This window comes from Columba livia, chromosome W, assembly GCF_036013475.1.
Source record: "Columba livia isolate bColLiv1 breed racing homer chromosome W, bColLiv1.pat.W.v2, whole genome shotgun sequence".
Classification (NCBI taxonomy): Eukaryota; Metazoa; Chordata; class Aves; order Columbiformes; family Columbidae; genus Columba; species Columba livia.
The window spans coordinates 13,791,376-13,818,136 of record NC_088641.1 but is presented as its reverse complement, the minus strand read 5'-3'; the positions used below and the strand labels follow the sequence as shown (position 1 = coordinate 13,818,136).

Genomic DNA, 26,761 nt, shown 5'->3' with positions numbered 1-26,761 from the left:
GCTCAAAGCCTGATCCAACCTGACCTTGAACACTTCCAATGATGGGACATTTACAGCTTCTCTGGGAAACCTGTTCCAGTGCCTCACCAACCTCATTATAAAGATTTTTTTCCTTATATTCAATCTAAACCTACCTTCTTTCAGTTTAAAAGCATCACCCCTTGTCCTGTCACTACAGGCTCTGTTAAAAACTCACCCCATCTTTCATACAGGCTCCCTTTATATACTGAAAAGCCACAATAAGGTCCTCCCAGAGCTTATCTTCTCCATGCTGAACAACCTCAACTCTGTCAGCCTGTCCTCATAGGAGAGGTGTTCCAGCCCTCTGATCATCTTGGTGGTCCTCCTCTGGACCCTCTCCAGCAGGTCCATGTCTTTCCTGTACTGAGGTCTCCAGAGCTGAACGCAGTACTCCCGGTGGGGTCTCACCAGAGCAGAGGGGCAGGAATCACCTGCCTTGACCTGCTGGTCGCACTGCTTTTGATGCAGCCCAGGACACAACTGGCTTTCTGGGCTGAAAGTGCACACTGCTGGCTCATGTCCAATTTTTTGTCTACCATTATTGCCAAGTTCTTCTGTGCAGGGCTGCTCTCAATCCATTCATCCCCCCATCTGTACTGATATTGGGATTGTCCTGACCCATGTGCAGGACCTTGCACTTGGCCTTGTTGAACTTCAGGAGGTTCTCATGGGCCCACTCTGCAACCTGTCTAGATCCTCTGGATGGCATCCTGTGGGAACAGCAGTTCCAGCTGAAGGGCCTTGGACAGGTTATACAGAAGTATGTTTTTTATGAGTGTAAGGAGTGATAGCCCAGGCCAGTGAGAATGATATCTCAGGTTGGAAAACCGCCCCCATATGTATGATGTGTGAATGTCCTTGGGCCTGGTCTGTGAATGAATGGGAACGTAACTTGTAGTGGCAGAGCCCCCCCCCTGCCCCAGAGGGATGGGGTTGTCGCCAGCCTGGCTGAGAGGTGAAGCCAGAGATAAGAGAAACTAAAGGAGCACCATTAGAAGGTAACAATGAATGAGCAATCACCGACACGTGCGTGCAGAGCGCGTGGACAGTATATGCAGCCTATCACGTTATTGTATAGCACGAGCTACAACCAATCACATTGTTGCAAGGCGAGTGGGCAGGGCAGCTTTGCTATAAAGCTAGCCTGGTCTGACAATAAAGCGAACTCTGTGAACATCACCTTGGTGTGTCAGGTTCCATCTCTCGCATGGAAAAAGCAACATTTTGGTGACCCCGATGTGATACTTCGTATGGAAGCAAGATCGTTGGAAGTGAAGATGCGAGGAAAAAACGCCACCTGGAGGGTGAAGATAGCCCTGCGCTCGAAGAAAAGCAGAAAGTAGGCCTACGGGGAATCAGGTGGCATGGGAAACGTGGCATCCACGGAAGAAAAAGCAATAGTGAAAAGTATTCTCCAGCTGGATGCACGAACAGGAAGATATTTGGAAAAAGACGCGCTGGAGCGTCTGTTACGTTTTGCGCAATGGAAGGGATGTGTTCGAGCTTCGGACGAGTTTTTTTCTCCCGATACATGGGAGGAGATAGGGACTGAACTATGTGAGGCTGTCACAAGGGGGAGCCGCGAGGCTTGCGACCTCGCTGGACCGTGGCGGGAGATCCGGTTGCTGATGCAGGAAGTCTCAGAGGAGCCAGAGCTGTGTGCCGTCCCCCCGGAGCCGCCCGCCGCGAGCTGCCCTCCCTCTGAGGACTCCGAAAAATCAACGCCGCTGGTATGTCCCATATCAGATCTGGAGTTCTGGGGCAGAGAGCAAATTATACCCTCTGCACCTTTTGAGCCATTGCCTGCCTCCGACAACGAATGGCAGCAACCAGCAAGTTTCAACAAGCCGGGACAAGTTAATCCAGCTGACGTACCTCTGCCGGAGGACTTGATGGAGCACCAGGATGGACCACCACAGAATCGCCCTGACTTCCAGGAGGAGAGCCACGTGCAGAGCCTGAAGGACTTACTGAGATGGCAGGAGACACAGATGCAAGAAGTTCTAAATGCTATGAAGCGACTAGATGGCGGTAACAGTAAAACTTCGCGGTTAATAGCATATAAAAAGGCGTCAGATGCAATTAAGGATGGGTTGGAAGCAATTGGCAGGGAATGTGAAAAACGGGGAAAACAGGAAAGGGAGTTGACGGAATTAGACCTCACTCCTGAGGAGCTCCGTATTAAAAGGGAGCGAATACAAAAATGGGCTAGACAATGTGTTGAAGATGGGATGTGATCTGTTAGAGAAGCAGCTGAATATTCAAGAGTGCGATATGGAAAAGGGCTAGAGACTGGGTTAGCAGATCGGTTTGCAAATATGCGTCGACTTACTGATCCACAGGGAAACACAAGGGCAGTGATAGTAATGACAATTTGGGTGCTGCCCCTGTGCATCAGGGTAGAGATATTCCTCGAGATCACTCTTACAATGCAGGGCAACGCTGGCAAGGGGTAATCAGGGATGCAACCATTGAAGGGATCATGTTACCTGGCAGTATTACAGCAATGCCAGTGCACATAGATAATAGAGGACAAAGGCAGCGGTCGCCCTTTGATTGGAAAACGGTTAAGCAATTGCAAAGTGCAGATATGCAATATGGTGTGGATAATAAGCATGTGATGCAGCTAATCAATTCATTTTTCAAGGGGCAAGTACTAACTCCAACAGATATTAGGGCATTGATGGAGTTATTGCTTCCCCCAAAGGGGTATTTGCTGTTCTTGGACAAGTGGCAGGGGAAGGTGGAATTGGCAGTATTAGAAAATGTTCATTTACCAGCTGATGATCCATGGCGATTAGTCAGCATGGACCAATTACTGGGTCGTGGGCAATATGCGGATGGTGCCGCTCAGGCAGCGCTTCATCCAAGGATTTTACATCAAACACAAGGGTTTGCCCTGGTGGCAGTGAAAGAATTACCAAATATAGGTAACCCTGTGCCACCCTATTCTACAATAAAGCAGGATCCTGGGGAACCCTATATGAAGTTTGTGGACCATTTAAAAGAAGCTATAGATGCTTCTCCTAACCTGACTCCAGAGGCAAAAGCTGCTGTGGGGAAAGATTTGGCCATGATGAATGCAAACACCCAATGCCAACAGATATTAGCCGCTTTGGGAAAAACTGCTTCTCTGGCAGAGATGGTGGAAGCTTGTACATGGGATTTTGCAACAGGAGGCAGAAAAGGCAAAAATACGTGCTCGAGCTCATGCTGTGGCCTTGGCTGCAGCACTTAAGCCTGCAATGAAAGGCCGAAGCCCTTCTTCTGGCAGCCTAGCATGTTTTACTTGCGGACAGACAGGACATCTTAAAAGAAATTGCCCTCAGTATGCTCGGAGAGGGGGACCTAGTAATGGCAGTAGTCAGTCGCCAGCTCCCCTCCATTATTCGCGCTTCGATGGCACATGCAGTCGGTGTGATATGTATGGACACCGAGCAGTGGAGTGTCGATCAAAATTTAAAAAAGATGGGACACCGCTGCCGGGAAAAGGGAGGGCCAGCGCCAGGGGCTGGGGCGCGATGACACCACAATACCAGCTGAGAGAGGGAATAGCCATGGTTGTTTGTCTGAGCTCAGGGCAGCAACCTCAGGAAGCACAGGCGTCGATCTGGCCGTGGGAACAGACGTCACAATAACAGACTGGTCTGTACATGTAGTTCCATCTACAATAATGGGGCCCCCCAGGGTATGGATTGAGTGCGTTTTTAATAGGCCACTCTTCTGCTTCAAGACAGGGATTGTTTGTTTGGCCTGGATTAATAGACTCTGATTATGCTGGACCTATAGGCATTATGTTGCAAGTCTTAACACCCCCTGTGACTATTAAACAGGGGACCCGTATAGTGCAATTGGTACCCTTCAGAGCATGTGTCCCAAAGGCTTTAGATGCAGAAAAAAGTCAGAAAGGGTTTGACTCTACCAGAGCCCCTGTGGTTGCTTTCATGGAAAAACTGACTTTGGACAAACCATCTAGGTTGGTTTCCATATACGGGCCTGGAAGTGAGATTGGAGAAAAAGAATGCTTTTAGATTCAGGTGCAGATGTGACGATTATCCCTCGTGCTGATTGGCTTCCGTGTTGGCCTTTAGAAGCAGTAAACACCATGGTAGTGGGGATTGGGGGGGCCACCCCTACCCACATCAGCACACATATGGTCAAGATAAGAGAAGAGGTCGAGGGCTTAGAGGCATGGGTATGACCTTATGTTCTGAACACGACAATTGCATTATTAGGAAGAGATGTGATGTCTCAGTGGGGAATAGTCATGCAGTCGCCTTTTTGATAATGGCCATTGCGGTGAGTGACACCTGGCCGTGTATGAAGCTGAGTTGGGAAACAAATGATCCTGTCTGGGTGGATCAATGGCCATTACCAAAAGAAAAGCTTGCACATTTAGAGGAGTTGGTTGAAGAGCAACTCCGTCTTGGACATTTGGTCCCTTCCACCAACCCATGGAATACACCTGGTTTTACTATCCAGAAGAAATCAGGGAAGTGGTGTTTGTTACAGGACCTCAGGGCAGTTAATGCAGTAATGAAAGATATGGAGGCACTGCAACCAGGTCTTCCTACCCCAACCATGCTTCCAAAAGATTGGGATGTAATTGTCATTGATTTGAAGGATTGTTTTTTCATGATCCCATTACACCCAGAGGATTGTGAAAAGTTTGCCTTTACTGTTCCAGTGCTTAATCATCAAGCTCCCACGAAAAGATATCATTGGATAGTATTACCTCAGAGAATGAAAAATTCTCCTACTATTTGCCAATGGTATGTAGATTTGGCTTTAAAATAATTTAGGCAACAACACCCTCAGATGATCATCTATCATTATATGGATGATATCCTTTTGTGCAATAAAAAGGAAATTATTGAGGATACAATAATTCAGTTGACAAAGCAATTAGGTCAGTGGGGTCTGGTTGTGGCACCAGAAAAGGTACAGTGAACCGCACCATGGAAACATTTAGGATATGAGCTAACCCAGGCCATGATTAGACCTCAGAAGCTTACTATGAAAGCAAAGGTAGCAACCCTTCACCACAATGCAATGAAATTGGTAGGGGACTTGCAGTGGATAAGAAATGTTGTGGGAATTACAAATACAGATTTGCAATTGTTTAGTCTCCTTCGTGGGGGATGAGACCCCCAAGAACCACAGTGCCTCACACCAGAAGCACAAAAAGCACTTGAGCAAATTGCAAGAAAAATTTCACAGAATACTGCTCAGCGGATAAGATCAGATTTGCCTGTTACTCTTTATGTCTATAATACCAATAAGGAGGTGGTGGGACTTTTGGCTCAGTGGAGTACAGAAGAAAAGGATCCGTTGTTAGTATTAGAATGGATATTTCTAAACAATCAAAACCAAAAAACCATCATTCAGAGGTGGGAGGCCACTGCCCAAGTGTTAGTGAAAGGACTAAGCTGATATCTGATCTTGTCTGGGTCGTATGTTGCCAAAATTGTGATCCCTATTTTTCTCAATCTGTTTGAACAGATCCTTCTCAAACATGATGATCTTGCCTTAGCTCTTGCCTGGATTCCGGTGCAGGTGGACAATCATTATCCACCGCGTCCCATATTTAAAACCAGCCTCCCCTTGGAGCCTATGTCAATTGTTAGTGAGCGCCCATTAGATGCCATAACCATTTTCATGGACGCAGGTAGTTGCTCACGGAGAGGAGGTTTTGTATGGTTTAAGAACGGTCAGTGGCATTCACAGATTGTTGTAGCTGAAGGATCAGTTCAAATTTTAGAGTTGCAAGTGGTGATAGCAGTATTACAAAAATGGCATAACTGCCCAATTAATCTGGTAGTAGATTCTCTTTATGTTGTGGGAGTTGTACGAAGAATACATAGAGCGCTTTTGCAGCGAGTTTCCAATTCCTTGTTGTTTGAAGCATTGTTAGATTTGTGGAACGTGTTAGATTATAGGACAGCGCCAGTATATATAATGCATATAAAAAGCCACTCTAACCTACCAGGTGGTCTAGTTGAGGGAAACATTATAGACAAACTCGTGGCAGTGACAGATGTATCTCCTTTTGAACAAGCCAGACAAGCTCACGAGTTCTTCCATCAATCCTCAGCATCACTCCGAAAACTGTTTGTCCTTACCAAGCAACAAGCTCGATCCATTATCGCAGCTTGTCCTGATTGTTCTCGCATAGTGCCTTTTCAACAAAAGGGAGTAAATCCTTGGGGCTTGCAGCCAGGTCAGTTATGGCAAACTGATATTACTGAATTTGCACCATTTGGCCGACAAAAGTACATTCATGTGTCCATAGATACCTGTTCAGGACTGCTGTGGGCCACAGCTTTGACCCCAGCAAACGCAAAAGTGGTAAAGCGTCATTTATTACAAGTTTTTGCTGTCATGGGAGTTCCTACACAAATCAAAACAGACAATGGTCCCGCATACCATTATGACACACTTGCAACCTTCCTCGTCCAGTGGAAGGTACAACACCTGTTCGGAGTCCCTTATAATTCTACTGGCCAGGCAATTATTGAGTGCGCACATGCACCTTGAAAAATCTTTTGTCTGTTTTGAAAAAACAAGGGGGAATTAGTGTGGGTCCAGAAGAGGTATTGATGAAGGCATTGTATGTGCTGAACTGGCTTAATCCTAAAAGTGAGACTGAAATGGAACCGGTTGTTATGCACCATATCAAAAATGTCAAAGATTTTTCCGAAAATGTACCTAAGGTTAGTGTGTTTAATCCGATAACACAACAATGGGAAGGTCCTATGTCATTAATAACCTGGGGGAGGGGACATGCTTGTGTTTCTACAGGTAACCATAAAAATTCGTGGATCCCAGCAAAGTGGGTGAGGCCTTGGCTAGCTAACAGAGAAGAAACCGATTGCAATGATGACAACCCTTAACCTCAGAGGTGTTATCGCTTTTAGCAACGGATGTAGCCAGTGTTGAGCATACCACTTTGCAAAACAGAGCAGCGATTCATTTTTTGTTATTGGCCATGGCCATGGTTGTGAAGAGTTTGACTGTATGTGTTGTTTGAACTTAAAAGATAAAAAGATAAAAGATTTGCAGAACCTGAAAATAACAGAAGATGTTGGGTTTTTTGGGTTGGATGCCTTGTTTGGTTAAAAGGAATATTGAAGACAGGTCCGTTCTTGCTAATTGTAATTGTATTAGCCTTAATGTTCTTACCCTGTATTTCACACTGTCTTCAAAGCATGATACAGCGTGTTGTTAACATTATATTAAATGAAAGAGGGGGAGATGTAGTGACAGAGCCCCCCTGAGGGGATGGGGTTGTTGCCAGCCTGGCTGAGAGGTGAAGCCAGAGACAAAAGAGACAAAAGGAACCCTATAAGAAGGTAACAACCAATGAGCAATCGCCGACAGGCGCGTGCAGAGCACGTGGACAGTGCATGCAGCCTATCATGTTACTATATAGCACATGCTGTAACCAATCACATTGTTGCAAGACGAGTGGACAGGGCAGCTTTTGGTATAAAGCTAGCCCGGGGCGGACAATAAAGTTGAACTCTGTGAACATCATATTGGTGTGTCAGGTTCCGTCTCTCGCATGAAAAAGCAACAGTAACTGAAACAGAGATAACATCAGTGCAGTGTGTTTTTAATAACAATTATTGGAAAAACATCTTGTGTAACCTCTTAGTCCAGGCCCATATCTGTAAATCCTAGAAACTGTCAATGGCTAATAAAGAGGGTCTCAGCCCGGCTCAGCGCTCTGCTCTGCCCAGCTCTGCGCTCCTTCCCGAACAAGATCTCTGTCTGTGTGTGAATCTTTGTCTGCGTCCCGGTGTGCATCATTCCTCATCGCTACAAGTGGTGCCCTGTGTGAGTGTGTGACCCCTGGAGGCTCTTCGTCGAGCAGTGTGTTTGGCGGCGACCACGCAATCCAACAGGTGAGTAAATTTTGTTTGTGGCTGCATTAATCCCTACAGTATAAATAGGGACAAGCCGTCCTCGTTGAACGAGAGAGCTGCGGGATTGCGTTAGTATGGGGCAGTCCGCTTCTCAGGAACATGAATTGTATTTGCAGGTTTTACTGCAGATATTACATTTTTCTGGGTATCGTACTTCTGAGAAGCAGCTAGCCTCGCTCCTGGTATGGGTGAAAGAGCATTGTGCTTGGTTTCCAAGTGAGGGGACGTTTGACAGTAAAATTTGGAAACAGGTCGGGGAATATCTACACGCGCAAAAGAATTCAGGTTTTACAGTCCCTGACGGTTTGCATGTAACTTGGAGATTTGTGTACTCTGCGCTATCGCAGTTGCAGTTGGCAGAGCACATTCTGCAAGGGCAAACAGGGGAGGAGGGACAGAAAAACACAAATGAGCAGGTTGCTAATGATTTGAGTCTTGACAGCACTGATAGCACTCATCCTTTTGAGTCAGGCTCTGTAGATCTCGAAAAAGAGCCAGTTTTATATCCATCATTAATGCCATCACAGCTGTGTAAAGATAAGGCCGGAATCTGTGTGGAGCTGGGTCAGGAGTCTAAAACTCTGCCCTCAGCACCTCCCTTGCCTGATTTTAATGATGCTTACACAGCACCCAGTAACCCCTTCATGACTAAGACAGCAGAACACAAAGGGGTGATGCAAAATGCTGTGAAAAGACTATGGAGCAGGGCAATTTTTCTTTCACCTTTCCAGTTATTTACAAACCACAACAACCACCTGAACATGACGGAATACCTTATACAATGGTTAAGGAGTTAAAAAAATCTGTGCAATAGAATGGGTTACATAGTCCTTTTACAATGGGAATTACTGAAGGTATTGGTGCCATGTACGTAATGGCTCCATGGGATTGGAAACTGCTTGCTAAAACAATTTTGACACCAGCACAATATTCTGTGTGGCAATTAGAATAAAGATCTTGTGATTGAACAGGTCTTGGAAAATTTGTCATCAGAAGCAGGGATAAAACAGGATATGTTGCTAGGAACCGGACAGTATATCACTCCACAGGCACAGGCTGGGCTTCTACAGCAGGTTTTTGAACAGGCAACTCGTCTTGATATTAGGGCATGGCATTGGGTCCCAGAGGCAGGGTAGCGCGTAAGCTCATTTGCAACAAGACAGGGACTGCAGGAGTCTTATATAAACTTCACTGACTTCATAGCAAACCGCTATAGCAAGGCAGGTTGAAAATGAAGATATAGCAAAACTTCTACTGCTTCAACTGGCATATGACAATGCTAACTCTGACTGCCAGGCTGCTTTGTTGTCGGTGAAAGGTAAAGCCACTGATATAGCACAATATGTTAAGGTTTGTCAGAATATTATGACTGAAACATATCAGGCTTCGGTATTAACAGCCACGTTGTCTCAGCTCAGTGTAAATCAAATGAGTCTTAAGTGCTTTATTTGTGGTAATGAGGGTCATGTCAGTAAACACTGTCCTCAACAGCGCTATATAACACAGCAGTCATAGACGTCTTCCTTATTAACCTGTTTTCTTTGTAGGTATCTAAGAATACTACAGTTTAATAAGTCTTTGCCTGTTATATGGCACAGTAAGTTCACAGAGTGCTAAACCATAAGAATCCATTGGCTCAAAATGTGCATTTTGTGATAATACAGAAGATCATGAGTAATTTAGTTCTTTACTGCGTGAACGTGATAATAAGATTTTGTGTCTAACAGCTGTTACTTTTCTTTCTAGCATGCTAGCTTTGTTCCAGCATCCAGACTTGCGCAACTCTGTGATAGGCTGTGTCTCATCTCGATGTGCTGGGTTTGGCTCTTTTGTATGCGCACCAGGTAAAGAATCCTGGTTTTGGGATAACAGTTGTAGCGCCCCAGATGAGACACTAATAAAAACCTTGCCCTGTCCAGCTCGCTGTGGGGGGGGGCGGGTGCCGAGTGGGCTCCAGCCGCACTGACCTGTTTTGTCAGGGAGACCCAGCGGTGCCTCCACCTGGCTGAGTGGTGAGCGGCCCAAAGGCGCAAAGCTAAAATTGAGATATTGTCTTGAATAAGTGTAATTGCGATCCATTTGCATATTTGAACTTGGTGTTTGGTTTTCATATATGAGCTCAGTATTTTAGTTTGCATATATATATATATATATATTTGGTACCAAAAGAATTTTGTTTGGGGAGATAATTACAAAATGGGAACCGGTTCCACTGCTAAAATTCCACCTTGCTCCCCCTTAGGATGCATCCTTACACCTTAGAGTAATTGCTCATATTGTTATCTAATAATTTTGAGACCAGAAAAGAATTGAAGTTGTTAAACTCCAATTCCCATTGAATTTGTGTGTTTGTTGGAGCTATGGGAAAGAAAACTAAATGCTATGATGGATGTGAACTTGGAGGAGGTTGTATTTAAAAGTTGCTAGAATATGACCTGATTTGGATCTAGGAAAATTAAAGTAATGGATTGATGGTTAATATACTGTTTATTGACATCTGTAAGAAATTGCAAAAGGTACATGGGGCTGAGGAATGTAACTATTGCTCAGCTAATTAGAATTGTATATAGAGTGTATTATGGCTGGAATGAAATGGGAAAATAAAAAAGCAAAATATCCCAGGCCTGTGCTGTACTGTTTGAACATAAATTTCAGGCCTGGATCAAGCTGCTAGATAAACTCAGCTCCCTAGCAGCTCCCACTTAGCACCAGCAATTAACACCACCTGCGTGGCCTTGCCTGTATCTGAACTGCAGCAAGAAGAGAAAGAAAAAGAAAAAAAAAATAGAAAAATGTGGCCTCCCGCTTTCAAGGCGGTGAAAGGGGGGTTTTCTCTCCCCCCACTGCAGCGATGTTGTAATACTGAATGGAGCAGTCTGAGGGTGAAATTTAAAGGCATCCCTAGCAGATCCGTAGTTCTAATGAAGCTGGGAAATTAAACCAAAATTTGTTAATGGACTTATTCAGTGGTAACTGGTTGTAAGAGACTTCTTACTAAATTCACCGTGATCGTTTTTGAGATCACAGGAAAGAAAGAAAGACCATTTTTTGAGACCAACGGAATGCCAAATTTGAAACAAAGTTTTACCATATGAATTCTTGTAGCTGCCAGAAAGCCCTGCACCTCTCTTGGGTCAAGATTTGTTAAGTAAATTGTAAGCTCAAATAATGTTTTCTGAGAATTCTGTTTAGTTGCATGTCCCACAAGAAGCTGCTGGGATGGTGCAGATCTGCTTGTGCAAGTGAGAAATCTCCAAGGAAACTTCGAATGCTGTATTTCCACCAGTATTAACAGCCAACGTCTCGATAAAGCAAATACTACACTGATTGATCTGAAACAGGACTTCGATCCGGTAAGGGAAAACAATATCCAATAAACATGAAGGCTAAAATGGGCTCACAGCTAATGCCATTTAGCAGACTGCTGTTATATATGTCTCATCTTTTGGTCATTTGAAATATGTACATGTTTCTATAGATACTTTTTCAGGTATGCTTTGTGCATCTGCACATACGAGTGAGAAAAGCAGAGATGTTCAGCATCACTGGACCCACTGTTTTGCTATGCTGGGTGTGCCACAACAGATTAAAACTGACAATGGTCCTGGATACACTGCTAGATCCACGCAATATTTTTTACAGCAATGGGGTGTTTTGCGTGTCACAGGTATTCTACATTCTCCCACTGGACAGGCTATCGTTGAACGAGCACATTCCACACTGAAACAGATGTTATTAAAACAAAAAAGGGGGAATATGGCACCTCAAGAACAATTAGACAATGCAACATATACTTTAAATTTTTTGAATCATACTATGCCTCTCTCTATTGCAGCAGTGGAAAAACACTTCCGTGTTCCAGATTCACTGTCTCAGAGACCAAAGGTTTTATACCCGGATCCCCTATAGAGCAGTCAGTGGCAAGGGCCTGTAGAGTTAATCACCTGTGGAAGGGGATATGTGTGTGTTCTTCTTCCAACAGGACTGAAGTGGCTTCCTGCAAAATATGTTAAACCTGACTATGAGTTGGACAAACGACGCAGGACCTAATGCCAGAGATACAGCTTCTGTCCCTGCAGCAGAGGGCAACAAAGAAACAGAAGAGACCAAAGGAAGAGGCGCTAGCATATCAGAATGATACAGATTTACCTTATATGGACTGGGGACTAACTGGTGAAAAAACTTTCAATGCATTTGTTTTCCTTATTAGTATGGCTAACCAGCTTTTTCCAATATTTGTTAATAACTGTAATTGTTGTAATTTGCATTATTCTGTTCTACAGTAGGTTGATTTGTAATGATAATGTATAACAGGAAAATGACACATAAGGTATGATGATCCACAGTGGGCATTCAAACTCACCAACAGAATGCCCCCTTTTGACTTTGGAGGCAAGAGGTGACAGCACCACCACTCCAAAGTAGCCTGTCAGATGACTGTGGTCACAGGATGGATTGTGAGGCAGTTGCACATTCCCCTGAAATCTGGAGCCTTCAATGAGGAGGTTGATGGCTCTTTAGCACCTTTTGTGCCCCACTGTGCCTGTTCCAAAGTACACACCTAGGGTGGTACCAAGGTGCTGTCAGTCACATCCTCCCCTGCCTTGGGGCAGGGTGACTTCACCTCTACCAGCTGGTGGGGCAGGAGGGGTGGGACCCTTGGTCAATTGACAGGGTCCTCAACAAAGGAGGTGCCCAAACTAGCTGCGAAGCTTCTGAACTATGTTGTAATGCCCACAGCCACATCTGACCAGACTATAAAATGGGGTTCCCACCAAAGACGCCCTTTGAGTGGTCTTCTCAGAGCTGCGGGTCTGTGAACTGGAGCCCTTTCCTTAGACAGGAACACTGTCTAAGGAGACTTCCTGGGACTGAGAGCGCCTCACCTCCTCATTTGGATGAGTGATTATTTACTGGATATATCCTTGAATGAGACTTCACCTAACCCAGGTGAGTGATTATTTCTTGTGAGTACCCTGAAGTAAGAGGCCTCTAGTTTTGTTTCTAGTGAGTGACTACGTGCACATTGTGGATCCTCATTATTCTTATGTTATTGTATTCAAATAATCTCCTTAGCTGATATCTGAACCAGTATTTTATGTTATCGGAGTGCTAAATACGTGTAATATCATTGAAATTGAATTATAATGTTTATGAGCGAAATCAAGAAAAACAACACCTCCAAAGAGCAGTCTCAGCTAATGTGCAAGGCCTGATTTAGGATTTAGCCAGTGCCCTGCAAAACAATTGCATCATTTGTAAGAATTAGCACTGTAAGACATAATGGCTAACATTATCTGATAGCATAAAGTGATTACACCCAAAAACTTGGTTTTCAGGCCTCAATCTGCATATATGGGTTTTTGTGGGAATTGGATGTGCTCGTGTAATGTTTTTTCTTGTAGTCCTCTGAATCATCTGGAGAATGATACAGAATGCAAAGAAGAATAAAGTCAGGGTTCTTGCTGCACTCACTGTGAACCAGATGTTCAAAAACAAAAAAGGGGGAGATGTGGGAACAGCAGTTCCAGCTGAAGGGCCTTGGACAGATTATACAGAAGTATGTTTTTTATGAGCGTAAGAAGTGATAGCCCAGGCCAGTGAGAATGATATCTCAGGTCGGAAAACCGCCCCCATATGTATGATGTGTGAATGTCCTTGGGCCTGGTCTGTGAATGAGTGGGAATGTAACTGAAACAGAGATAACATCAGTGTGGTGTGTTTTTAATAACAATTATTGGAAAAACATCTTGTGTAACCTCTTAGTCCAGGCCCATATCTGTAAATCCTAGAAACTGTCAATGGCTAATAAAGAGGGTCTCAGCCTGGCTCAGCACTCTGCTCTGCCCAGCTCTGCACTCCTTCCTGAACAAGATCTCTGTCTGTGTGTGAATCTTTGTCTGCATCCGGTGTGCATCATTTCTAATCGCCGCAGCATCCTGTCCCTCAAGTGTATCAACTGCACCATTCAGCTTGGCGTCGTCCATCTAACAGTCCATCTGTCAAACGCACCTCTCTCCAATTTAGAGGTAAGAATGTTGTGGGGGACCATATCAAAAGCATAACAGAAATCCAGGTAGATGACATCAGTTGCTCTTCACTTGTCCACTGATGCAGCCACTCCATTGTAGAAGGCCACTAGATTAGTCAGGCATGATTTGCCCTTTATGAAGTCATCTTGGCTGTCTCTAATCACCTCCCTGCCTTCCATATGTTTTGACATGTCTTCCATGAGAATCTGCTCCATGATCTTATCAGGCACAGAGGTGAGGCTGACTGGTTGGTAGTTCCCAGGGTCCTCCTTATTACCCTTTTTCAAAATGAGTGTGATAATATAAAAAAACGGGTGTGTAATAATAGCTACCAGTATACTTCCATGTAAGACAATAGGAACTTACTCAAACCGATTTCTATATCAATAGTATGTTGTTTCTGTGATAAGCAGAATAACATATATGCACATAACCTTTTGAGATGCTATAATCAGAATACACAAAATGTTTTCCTTCTGTTTTATCAGATTAAATTTAAAATTCCACAAAATTTTCTTCTTAAAGACTGGAATAACATTTCATTCACCTAGATGCTCAATATTTCAACTGCCCTACATATATAAAACACACAGAGCCAAGAAAATCAGATAATAACAAGTCCTAAAATTAGTTCTTGATGCATCAGTTAGGCCCTCATTGTAAATGGACCTTCAACTGCAGTAAGTTTCAGATACTCCCATTTCATAGCAAACATAGAATGATTTAGGTTGGAAAACACCCTTAAGATCATCAAGTCCAACCATAAACCTAACACTGCCAAGTCCACCACTAAACTATATCAGTAAGCACCAAGTCTACATATCTTTTAAATTCCTCCAGGGATGGTGACTCCACCACTTCTCTGGGCAGCCTGTTCAAATGCCTGACAAACCTTTCCAGGAAGAAACTTTTCCTAATATCCAATCTAAACCTCCCCCGGTGCAACTTGAGGCCATTTCCTCTCATCCTATGACTCGATACCTGTGAAAAGAGACTGAAACCCTCCATCCTACAACCTCTTTTCAGGCAGTTGCAGAGAGTTATAAGGTTTCCCCTCGGCCTCCTGTTCTCCAGAACAACCAACCCCAGGTCCCTACCACTCCCCATCACACTTGTGCTCCAGCTCTTTCCCCAGCTCCATTCCCTTCTCTGAACTTGCTCCAGCACCTCAAGGTCTTTCTTGTCATGAGGGGCCCAGAACAGACCCCAGGATTCGAGGTGCAGCCTCACCAGTGATGAATACAAGGGGATGATCACTTCCCTAGTCCTGCTGGCCACGCTATTCCTGATACAAGCCAGGATTCTGTTGGCCTTTTTGGCCACCTGGGCACATGCTGGCTCATATTCAGCCAACTGTTGACCAACACCCCCAGGTCCCTTTCCTCCAGGCAGCTTTCCAGACACTCTTCCCCAAGCCTGTAGTGTTGCCTGGGGTTGTTGTGACCCAAGTGCAGGACCCGGCGCTTGGCCTTGTTAAACCTCATACAATTGGCCTCAGCCCAATGATCCAGCTGGTCCAGATCCCTCTGTATGGCCTTCCTACCCTCCAGCAGATCAACACTCCCACACAACTTGGTGTCGTCTGCAAACTTCCTGAGGGTGCAATCGATCCCCTCATCCAGATCATTGATAAAGAGATTAAACAGAACTGGCCCCAATACTGAGCCCTGGGGACACCACTCATGACCGGCTGACAACTGGATTTGACTCCATTCACCACAACTCTTTGGGCCCGGCCCTCCAGCCAGTTCTATGTCCATCGAAGAGTACACCCATCCAGGCCATGAGCTGCAGCTTCTCCAGGAGATGCTGTGGGGTACGGTGTCAAAGGCTTTACTGAAGTCCAGGTACACAACATCCACAGCCTTTCCCTCATCCACTAAGCAGGTCACCTTGTCATAGAAGGACATCAGGCTGGTCAAGCAGGACCTGCCTTTCATAAACCCATGCTAACTGGACCTGATAGCCTAGCTGTCCGGTACATTCCATGTGATGGTACTCAGGATGATCTGCTCCATGACCTTCCCTGGCACCGAGGTCAGACTGACAGTCCTGTAGTTCTCCAGATCCTCCTTCCAGCCCTTCTTCTTAGATGGGTGTCACATTTGCCAGCTTCCAGTCAACTGAGACCTCCCCAGTCAGCCAGGACTGATGATAAATAATTGAAAGTGGCTTAGTGATCACCTCTGCCAGCTCCCTCAGCACTGTCAGATGGATCCCATCTGGCCCCATAGACTTGTGGATGTCCAAGTGGTGTAGCAGGTCACCAACCATTTCCCCTTGGATTATTGGGGCTGGGCTTCATTCTGCTCCCCATCCCTGTCTTCCAGCTCAGGGGGCTGGGTACTCCGAGAAAAATTAAAGACTGAGGCAAAGAAGGCATTAAGTACGTCAGCCTTTTCCTCATACCTGGTCATTATGTTTCCCTCCACATCCAATAAAGGGTAGAGATTCTCCTTAGCCTTACTTTTGTTGCTAATGTGTTTATAGAAACATTTTAAATTCTCTTTTGTGGCAGTAGCCAGATTGAGCTCTAGTTGGGGTTTGGCTCTTCTAACTTTCCCCCTGTATAACCTCACGACATCCTTGCAGTCCTCCTGAGTTACCTGCCCCTTCTTCCAAAGATCATAAACTCTTTTTTTTTCCTGAGTTCCAGCCAAAGCTCTCTGTTCAGCCAGGCCCATCTTCTTCCCTGCCAGCTTGTCTTTCAGCACACAGGGAAAGCCTGCTCCTGCACCTTTTAAAATTCCATTCTTGGAGAATGTCCAGCTTTCCTGGACTCCTTTGCCCTTCAGGACTGCCTCCCAAGGGACTCTGTCAACCAGGCCCCTAAACAGGACAAAGTCTGACCTTCAAAAGTCCAAGGCAGAAGCTCTGGAAAGGCCCCTCCTTACTTCTCCAAGAACAGAAAACTCGATCATTTCATGATCGCTATGCCCAAGGTGACCTCCAACCGACACATCACCCACAAGTCCTTCTTTGTTCACAAACAACAGATCCAGTGGGGCACCTTCCCTAGTTGGCTCACTGACCAGCTGTGTCAGGAATTGTCTTCCATGCACTGCAGGAGCCTCCTAGACTGGTTCCTCTCTGCTGTGCTGTATTTCCAGCAGGCATCTGGTAGGTTGCAGTCCCTCATGAGAAGAAGAGCTAGCGATCGGGAGACTTCTCCCAGCTGCCTGCAGAATATTTCATCTGCCTCTTCATCCTGGTTGGGTGGTCTGTAACAGACCCCCACCAGTATGTTTGCCTTGTCCTTCCCCCTGATTCTTACCCACAAATGCACCACCCTATCTTCACCCTCATCAAGCTCCAGACAATCAAACCACTCCCTAACATACAGGGCTACCCCACCTCCTCTCCTTATTTGCCTATCTCTTCTGAAGAGTTTATAGCCGTCCATGGCAGCACTCCAGTGGTGCGAATCATCCCACCATGTTTCCGTGATGGCAACTATATCATAGTTTTTCTGCTGCACAATGGCTTCCAGCTCCTCCTGTTTGTTGCCCATGCTGCGTGCATTGGTATAGGTGCACTTCAGCCGGGCTACTGATCCTGCCACCTTTTTTGGAGGAGAAGCTCTAATTCCTATGTGACCATTCTCAGGTGCTTCCACGCTTTCAAACACATCAACAACCCTTGCATCTTTGCTGCTGCATGGATGTCCATATCTGGGAAATTTGGATCAAGACTGAAGAAAGACTTGTCTGAGTAAGACCCCTTGTGTCTTTGGCATAGACTGCTTCAGGAGAGGGTACTTCAAGGACCCAAAGGGTTACCGACGGACTTTTGGTGTAGCCACCACGAACACATAGAAGGTTAAAAAGTCATCTGTCTTGTCTGGTCTCTGCATCCCAGAGTCCTGAGGGAATTGGCTGCTGTAGTTGCCAAGCCACGCTCCATGATATTTGAGAAGTCCTAGCAGTCATGTAAAGTCTCTCGTGACTGGAAAAAGGGAAACGTTGCACCCATTTTCAGAAAGAGTAGAAAGGTGGACCCCAGGAAGTACCAACCTGTCAGCCTCACCTCTGTGCCTGGGAAGATCATGGAACAGATCCTCCTAGAAGCTATGATAAGGCACATGGAGGACAGGAAGGTGACTGGATACAGCCAGCATGGCTGCACCAAGGGCAAGTCCTGCCTGACCAAAATAGTGGCCTTCTATGATGGAGTAACTATATCAGTGGACAAAGGAAGAGCTACAGATGTCATCTATCTGGACTTCTGTAAAGCCTTTGACATGGTCCCCCACAACACCCTTCTCTCTAAATTGGAGAGATATGGATTTGATGGGTGGACTGTTCAGTGAGTGGCCTTTGCTGACATGCCACTCCCTGTTTTCCTGCCCTATTTGCTTGTGTTCCTAGTCACTGGTGCTCCCCAGGGGCTTCTTTTATGTGTGTGGGGGCTTGGTCACCTGGCCCCACCCAGATCTCATCAGCTGCTGTCACATGAGCTGCAGGCTTCTAGCAGGTCTCTTTGCTCCCCTGAGGTTTCCTGGATTGGGAAACCCCCCTGTGCACCATGATAGAGCACTCTGCTGCTGATCGTGAAGGCATTCTTGAATGCCTTCTTGAAGGCATTAAGCTCATAAGTAAATTCTTGTTCCATTAAAAGGTTTTATTAGCAGAACCAGATAATGGAAATTTCAAATAAATTTATAAAATAGTATAAATGAAGTAGAGTAGCAATGGTCAGTATAATTTCTATATTTCATGGTGCCATTTAGAAAAGTTATTAAAAATAGGGCCCAAATGAGAATTTCAGTCTTACTACAGACTGTCACTAGCAGGGGATCTTATGATCAGAGAATTGTTATAAACTATTTTTCCTTGATATTCAGACTATGATGCACATTACTAAAGACAGAAGTTTTAAAGTACTTTCTGTACTCCTTCAAAACTTATAATTCAGTTGTGAAACTAATTTTCTCAGGATTATAAGTTTATTTGGTATACATGGCAAGTTTTTGGTAGCAGACACATACAACGCAACACCTGCAGGGGTGTCCTCCATGATAAGATGACCTGTGCCAGACATAGCTGGTTCCAGCTGGCTTGGCAGTCATCCTAATTAAAAGTTAAAAAGTAAGATAAAATAAATATTTCACAACACAGGGCTTTGAGCAAGCTTAATCAGGCAAGAGATAGCAGAGCCATCTGGAACAGAGATAAGGAAACAGACAGACCTTGAGTTGGGGGCTCAAGGAAACCTCCCTCCCTCATGAGCTCAGAGATACCACAAGATTTGCCCAGCTTGTGTCCCTTAGATGAACTTTTCTCAATATAATCTCATTATAATGTCAAAACCCATACCTCCAGCAATGAAGCCCTTGGCCTAATCAAAGACCCCCACACACTGAGCATGCGCTGTAAATTTAAAACAGGCTGTACCTTTAAGTGAAGCTGGGCATTACAAGAACCAATGGTAATGAGGGTGATCAAGCCTAACTGTGAAAAGTTACTGATAACTGTTGCTTGGAATATATGTTAACTGTGTGATAGCCAAGAGGGGTGCTAGCTTTGTGGAGTTACAACCTAGCACCCATCTCTGAACAGACATGGAATAAACAAATATCTTGACTCTGTTATTTGTCACTTTGCACACCAGATAAAAGAACCCTGATTTTTGGGACAACTGCCCCAGCTGGCCAAAGTTGAGCCAATCAGCGAAGCTGGTGGCACCTTTGTGAAAACATATTTAAGAAAGGGCAAAATAACACTGGACAGGCAGAGAAGGAGGGGGAAATTTTTTTTAAAGTGTGAGAAACAGCAGAGAGAACACCAATTAAAAAAAGGAGGCATTCCATGGTGCTAGAGCAGATATTCACACTGCAGCCTGTGTATGACCCATGCTGGAACAGTTAGATATTTCCTGAAGGAACTGTGGCCCATGGAGAATCCACAGAGAACATATGCCAGAGCAGTTTTCCTGACAGGATTGTCTCCCCTGGAAGAGCTCATGCTGGAGGAGGTTTTCCTGACAGGAACTGTGGCCTGTAGAGAACCCATGCCAAAGCAGAGAAAAAGTAAGTACAAGGTGGAAGGAACAGCAGAGAGCAACCATTGTGTACAGACTGTAAACTACCTTCCCTGCTTTCCCCTGTACCACCCTGGGGGTGGTGAGTGGCAGAGGAGTCTGGAGTGAAGGAGTGAAGTTGAGCATAAGAAAGGGGGGAGGAAAGATGTTTTAATGTTTGTCTTCCTGTTTCTTACCACCTGAATCTATTCTAATTGGCAATAAATTTTCCCCAAGTCAAGCCTGTTTTGCCTGTGATAGTAACTGGTAAGCAATCTTCCTGTCTTGACCCCATGAGCTTTTTCATTTTATTTCCCCCCCTGCCCCACTGAGGAGAGGGAGTGAGTGGGTGGGTGGGAGTTTGGCCCATACCCAAGTATAACCCACCACATCAAGTTAAAGTGTGATCAGAAATTCACAAGGAATAAGTACAGTGGCAGTTAAACTGCAGATAAAACCTCCACTTGAACTGCCATTTATGAGTAACTTGGAGAGCATAAGGAAGATTTTATACTTATGCTGTTCTGTGCACTCTTCCCTTACACACCAAGGGTGGAAAAGATGAGAGTCAAGAGACTACTGACTGATCTGACACAAACAGGGTCAGTTTCATGTTCACAAAGATCATCACTACTCATTGACACTGACATAGTACTCAGAAGAACTGCCCTTTTGCAGCTGACCTACAACCATGGGATCTCCTTCCAAAAGGATCAATGGTTAACTGCCACTCTAGTTAAGAAGAGTTCAGAAGACTAATCCACATATTTTATCACTTCCTCAGTTACTAGACCATGCCCTGTTCCATCCTGTTGGCTCTTCCCTCCCCCATGAACTTCTGAATCTAGTTTAGAATCTCCCCTATGGCCTTCAAGTGCCAAAAGACTTGTTCCTCTTTTTCTTTTAATGAGGAATGTAAAAGTCTTCATAACTAAATTACTGACAAAGTATGTATTACTAATTCATGGTCTGCTGTAACAGCTCATAGTAGTATCAGCATACATTTTAAAATAGTGATTCATATCACACTTGTTTAATATAAACATGTCTACAGTACCACTTACTGTTAATTTCAAAAATGTAAGCAATGAATATCAAATAAAAATAACTCTATACTAGTCTCTGTCATTCTCAAAGAAGTCAGTGAGCAGCACACAAAGTCATCTTGGTTTGGTACAAAATAAAACCCTTACCAAACAATTCTTCAACAGTTAAACTAGGTTACATTAATGTAAAACTCAGTTGGGCACTTAAGTTAAATGTCTCAAAACCATGTGACTTAAGATCATGACTTAATGTGCCCCATAAAAGCCTTTATGCTACAAAAATATACAACCTATTTTGGTATTTAAATAAGTGTATATCAACACAACAATAAAGACAAATCTAGCCACCCTCAAGTACAAAAGGCAACCCACCTCTGATAGTCTTCCCATCATATACTCCTTTCTCTGAGCGGTTGAAAAAGAACAAGAGAAATTAAATTTTAACTCTACCTGTCTCTAGACAAATAAATGTTTATCTTTGCCTTGTAAGGAGATAGACAAGACTGAATGGTGAAGAGTTGGTGGAAGGAATTAGAGTAGTTTTACATCAGGTATTGTGCCTGGGAAACAGTTAATATTAATTCAAATGTCAATCACAGAAGATATTTCTGTCAGACAAATTGCTTTGGATTGATGGATATTGTATATCACCACTATAGGACTTCATACTCAAAATCTAACTAGTAGCATTTTATATAATTTCACCTTTCCCCTGTTTTTTTTAGAGTTGACCCACTCAAGATGCAGCCCAATGCAACATCTATCTGTTAGACACTAAGGTCAATCATGTCTAAGCTATTATCTCTATCTTCTCACATTTCCTCATAGCAGCATTTAGCTGCTACTACTTCAAAATGTAGTAGAGAGAATAATACATGCCATGAATGTACAGGATAAGCAAGTATCCCTCACGCAAATAACAGCCACCTTATAGAAGTACTTCAGTATGTCCCTTATTTTTTAAAAAATGGTGAAAAATCCTTTTCAAAAACTAGAGCTCTAATGAATCCTACAGTACATGTGCCCAATTTCCAGCTTGCAACCACTTGTCTCTGAATTATAGAATAAATTGTAAAATTGTATTTACAGGATAATTTATCTCAGAATAACATTCAAAATGATGTTTAGAACACTACCAATGGTGCATTCTTTCCCAGTGTCCTCCCAAAAGAATTAAAGTCTGACTCTACACACATACACTGAATACTACTCCACATGATTTTCAAGAGCAAAATGACTGGAACAATACAGATAAATTTTTAGAACGGTACTTCCAGTTAATGAAAACTATACTTCAGGAAAAATACTAGAAACTTACTTGTGGGAAGTTCTTTTTTTCATCATGCTCGCAGAGACTCCTGCATGACCTACAATATAAATGATGGAATTATTGAACAATAAAGTGTTTTTGTACATAATGTCAAAAAGGTATCTGTGGCGGATGCACTCGACCCCCGCCAGGCAAACCAGCAGCAGTTTGGTCCAGGCTCCAGAGGAGGTAAAGGCCTGAGCCGCAGCCAGGCCAAGAACTCCTTCCAGGAGACCCACAGGGAAGCAAAAGAGCACACTGAATGCCGGTGGCTTGTGGGAACAGAGAGTCTCGTGCAGACTTTTCCTACTGTATGCGATTTGACTACGAGTCAACCACTTCATTCTATAAACACGACAGCCTGGATGAGCCCACTGTGAGCTCTCCCTGCTACATAAGTGAGCTGTATGGCAATGGCTTTACTACTCACAGGTCAGTGGATGAGCCCAATTCAAGTTCGATGTTGATCATTTAGCTTAAGTAGATGCACACCAAATGTAATGGATTATTTAGAGATATAAGGTTGTATTATTTTTAATATACTTTTTGATTAGGGAAGGTCAAGCACCTTTTTAGCTGCTGCTGGGGAGAGGCCTAAATAGCTCCCAGACTGTGGTGAAGAGAGCAACTAGGTGTGGCAGTTTGTATAACAGGGCACAGGTCTTGGACATCTTTGACAGATCATGGAGAACAGGAGAGGTGCCTGAGGACTGGAAGAAAGCTAATGTCACTCCAGCCTTGAAAAAGGGCAAAAAAGAGGACCCAGGAAACTACAGGCCTTTTCAAGATGATGGAGCACAACTTAGCAATAATATCTGCCAGCTCTCTCAGCACTTGTGGGTGCATCCCATCTGGGCCCATGGATTTGTGAGTATCCAGTTTGCTGAAATGATCTCTAACCTGATCCTCCTCAACCAAGGGAAAGTCTTCCTTTCTCCAGGCTTTCTGTCTTACCTCCAGGGTCTGGGATTCCTGAGGGCCAGTCTTAGCAGTAAAGACAGATGCAAAGAAGGTATTCAGTAACTCTGCCTACTTTGTATCCTCCGTCACCAGAGCACTCACCTCATTCAGCAGCGAACCTACATTTTCCCTAATGTTCCTTTTGCTGCTGCTGATGGTCTTTGCTAACAAACTGACTAGACTTATAAGGGGAGCTTTAAACTGGATTTATCAGGGGAAGGGGAGGGAGTTTTGAGTAACAAAGAGTCAGGGCCTGCTGATGCATTAGGAACTGTGGGAATGGCAGGACGTATGGCTCCAGCCACCCAGATGATAAAGGAAGATCAATAGTAACATGACCATCTGGACGGTCAAAGTAGACTAATACTAACATGATTAAATCACAGCAATCGGTCAAAACAAGGTGGCCTTGACAGCTTACACAAGATTGTGTGTTTGTAAGGGGTGATGGCCCAGGCTAGTGAGAATGACATCTCGGGCCGGAACACTGGATGTATGTCATGTGAGTGTTGGGCCTGGGTGTGTGTATTTGGAATAACATCTTTTTAAAAATAAACATCCTGTTTAACCTCTTGGTCCAGGCCCATATCTGTAAAGCTATAAATGGAGAAAGGCTAATTAAAGAAGGCTCAGCTCTGCCTGGCTCTGCTTTCACTGTTAACAAGAACTCTGTGTCAGTGTGTCTCTGTCTGCATTTCTGTATGCGTGTCTGTATGTATGTGTCATTCTCATCACTGCAAGGAACCAACAGGGAAATATCAGAAATGCTACAAAGGGATTAGGGCTTGTTCCTCCAAAAAGGTGACTGGGTCAACAGCCCAACTGAAGTGCCTCTATACCAATGTACACAGATTTGGGTAACAAACAGGAGGAGCTGGAAGCCATTGTGCAGCTAGAAAGCTATGATATAATTGCAGTCACTGAATCTTGGTGGGATGAATCACACAACTGGAGCGCTGCAATTGACAGATATAAACTGTTCAGAAGGGACAGGCAAGATAGGAGGGGCGAGGGAGTTGCCCCCATGTAAAAAAAAATAAAAATTGATTGACTGCACAGAGCTGTCTTTGAAAAACAGCAATGAAGAGGTTGAGAGCTGAAGGGTAAAAATTAGGGACCAAGCCAACAAAGGAAGTCTCGTTGCTGGTGTTTACTACAAGCTGCCCAATCAAGGGGAGCCTGTTGAAGCAGCATCCTTACTTCAACTACAGGAAGCATCATGCTTGCAGGTTCTGATCCCGCTGGGGGACTTCAGTCACCCTGACTCCTCCTGGAAAAGCAGCACAGCAAGCTATTGGAGTGCACTGAGGAGAAGTTCTTAATCCAGGTAATAGACAGCCCAACCAGTGGAGAAGTATTACTTGACCTGTTGCTCACCAACACAGATGAACTAATTGGAGAGGTCAAGATTGGTGGTAGCCTGGGCTGCAGCAATGATGCCCTGGTGGAATTCACAGTCTTGAGGCATATGGGCCAGGTGAAGAGTAAAGTCAAGATCCTGAATTTCAGGATTTCAGGAGAGCAAACTTTCACTTGTTTAAGGAATTAGTGGATGGGACCCCCCCCCCCCGGGAAACTGCCCTCAGAGATAAAGGAGCTGAACAGAGTTGGCAGCTCATTAAGGACATTTTTCTTAAAGCACAAGAGCTCTCAATTCCCATGTGGAAGAAATCAGGCAAGGAAGGCAGGAGGCTAGCATGGCTGAGTAAGGACCTCTTGGTCAAACTAAACTGTAAGAAGGAAATGCACAGGCAGTGGAACCAGGGACACATATCCTGGGAAGAGTATAGGGATGCTGCCTGAGAGTGTAGGGATGAGATCAGGAAGGCTAAGGCAATGCTGGAGCTGAATTTGGCAAGGGATATGAAGAATAATAAGAAGGGCTTTTAGAGTTACAAAGTCAGAAAGGTACTTTTCTAGGTACAAAGTCAGAAAATGATAGGGGACCTGGTGACAACCAACATGGAGAAGATTGAGGTGCTCATCAGCTTTTTTTGCCTCTGTTTTCACTGGCAATTGCTCTTCACACATCTCTCGAGACCCTGAATCTCAAGGCAGGGACTAGGGGAATGAAGTCCCTCCCATCATAGGAGAAGATCAGGTTTGAGACCACCTGAGGAACCTGAACATACACACGGGACCTGACAAGATGCATCCCAGGGTCTGAAGGGAATTGGCAGATGTAGGCACTAAGCCGCTTTCCATCATATTTGAAAAGTCATGGCAGTCAGGCAAAGTCCCCAGAGACTGGAAAAAGAGAAACATCACACCCATTTTTAAAAAGGGTAAAAAAGACAACCCTGGGAACTGCTGACGAGTCAGCCTCACCTCTGTGACTGGTAAGATCATGGAATGGATCCACCTGGAAGACATGTTGAATCATGTGAAAGAAAGGGAGGTGATCAGAGACAGCCAACATGGCTTCATCAAAGGCAAGTTGTGCCTGACTAGTCTTGTGACTTTCTGTGATGGAGTGACTGCATTGGCGGAGAAGGGAAGAGCTAAGGATGCCATCTACCTGGAGTTCTGTAGGGCCTTTGGCATGGTCCCACCAAACATCCTTGTTTCTAAATTGGAGAAATATCTGTTTGATGGATGGACTGTTAGATGGATAAGGAATTGGCTGGATGACTGCGTCCAATGAGTTACAGTCAATGACTCAATGTCCAAGTGGAAACTAGTAATGAGTGGTGCTCCTCAGAGATCTGCACTGGGACCAGTACTGTTTAATCTCTTCATCAATGATATAGTGGGATCAAGTGTACTCTCAGCAAGTTTGCAGATGACACCAAGCTGAGCGGTGCAGTTGATACACTTGAGGGACAAGATGCCATCCAGAGGGACCTGGACAGGCTTGAGGAGTGGGCCCATGAGAACCTCCTGAAGTTCAACAAGGTCAAGTGCAAGGTCCTGCACCTGGGACAGGGCAACCCCCAATATCAATCTAGTCTGGGGGATTAAGGGATTGAGAGCAGCCCTGCAGAGAAGGACTTGGGGTACTGGTGCATGGAAGACTGAATATGGGCCAGCAATGTACTGTTAAATTACTGTTTAATCTCTTCATCCATGACATAGTGGGATCAAGTGTACTCTCAGCAAGTTTGCAGATGATGCCAAGCTGAGTGGTGCAGTTGATTTGCTTGAGGGAAGGGATGCCATCCAGAAGGACCTTGACAGGCTTGAGAAATGGGCTCATGTAAACCTCATCAAATTCAGCAAGGCTGTTACTGTTTAACCACAGCTAGCAATCAAAACCACAATAGCTGCTCTCTCACTCTCTTCCCCTCTCCAAATATGGGAGAGAATGGAAAGGGAGGAACTCATGGACTGAGATAAACAGAGTTTAATAAAATAACAAAATAATACTAATATACAACTACTACAAATATATATATATATATATATATAAAATGGAAATATAAAAGATACTGAATGCAATTCTTCACA

General features: G+C 44.5%; 2 protein-coding genes across 8 annotated transcripts in view; one reads left to right on the top strand and one right to left on the bottom strand.

Moving 5' to 3' along the window:
* The window catches only part of LOC135577131 (spindlin-Z-like), a 97,599-nt gene that overhangs the window by 10,666 nt on the left and 60,172 nt on the right, over positions 1-26,761 (bottom strand). For all 6 annotated transcript variants that reach the window (XM_065044883.1, XM_065044888.1, XM_065044884.1 and 3 more), the window contains one exon: positions 22,364-22,412. In XM_065044883.1, coding sequence (XP_064900955.1) covers positions 22,364-22,412 — 49 coding nt within the window. The remainder of the gene's footprint in view (positions 1-22,363; positions 22,413-26,761) is intronic.
* On the top strand, positions 1,177-13,824 carry LOC135577132 (uncharacterized). 2 transcript variants are annotated; one of them, XR_010468717.1, is made up of 2 exons: positions 1,177-2,052; positions 7,705-13,824. XR_010468717.1 is itself a non-coding variant. In XM_065044889.1 (2 exons), the coding sequence occupies exons 1-2, from the start codon at positions 1,386-1,388 to the stop codon at positions 6,912-6,914; spliced, it is 759 nt and encodes a 252-aa protein (XP_064900961.1). In that variant the 5' UTR covers positions 1,177-1,385; the 3' UTR covers positions 6,915-13,824. The 2 variants fall into 2 exon arrangements, 1 of the variants encoding a protein (XP_064900961.1); XM_065044889.1 differs by having other exon boundaries at positions 6,823-13,824.

Coding starts and splice junctions, on each gene's coding strand:
- LOC135577132 (XM_065044889.1), top strand. CDS start 1,386: ATGGGAAACGTGGCATCCACGGAAGAAAAAGCAATAGTGAAAAGTATT. Junction 2,053..6,822: donor TATGAAGCGACTAGATGGCG/GTAACAGTAAAA, acceptor GTGTTTCTACAG/GTAACCATAAAAATTCGTGG.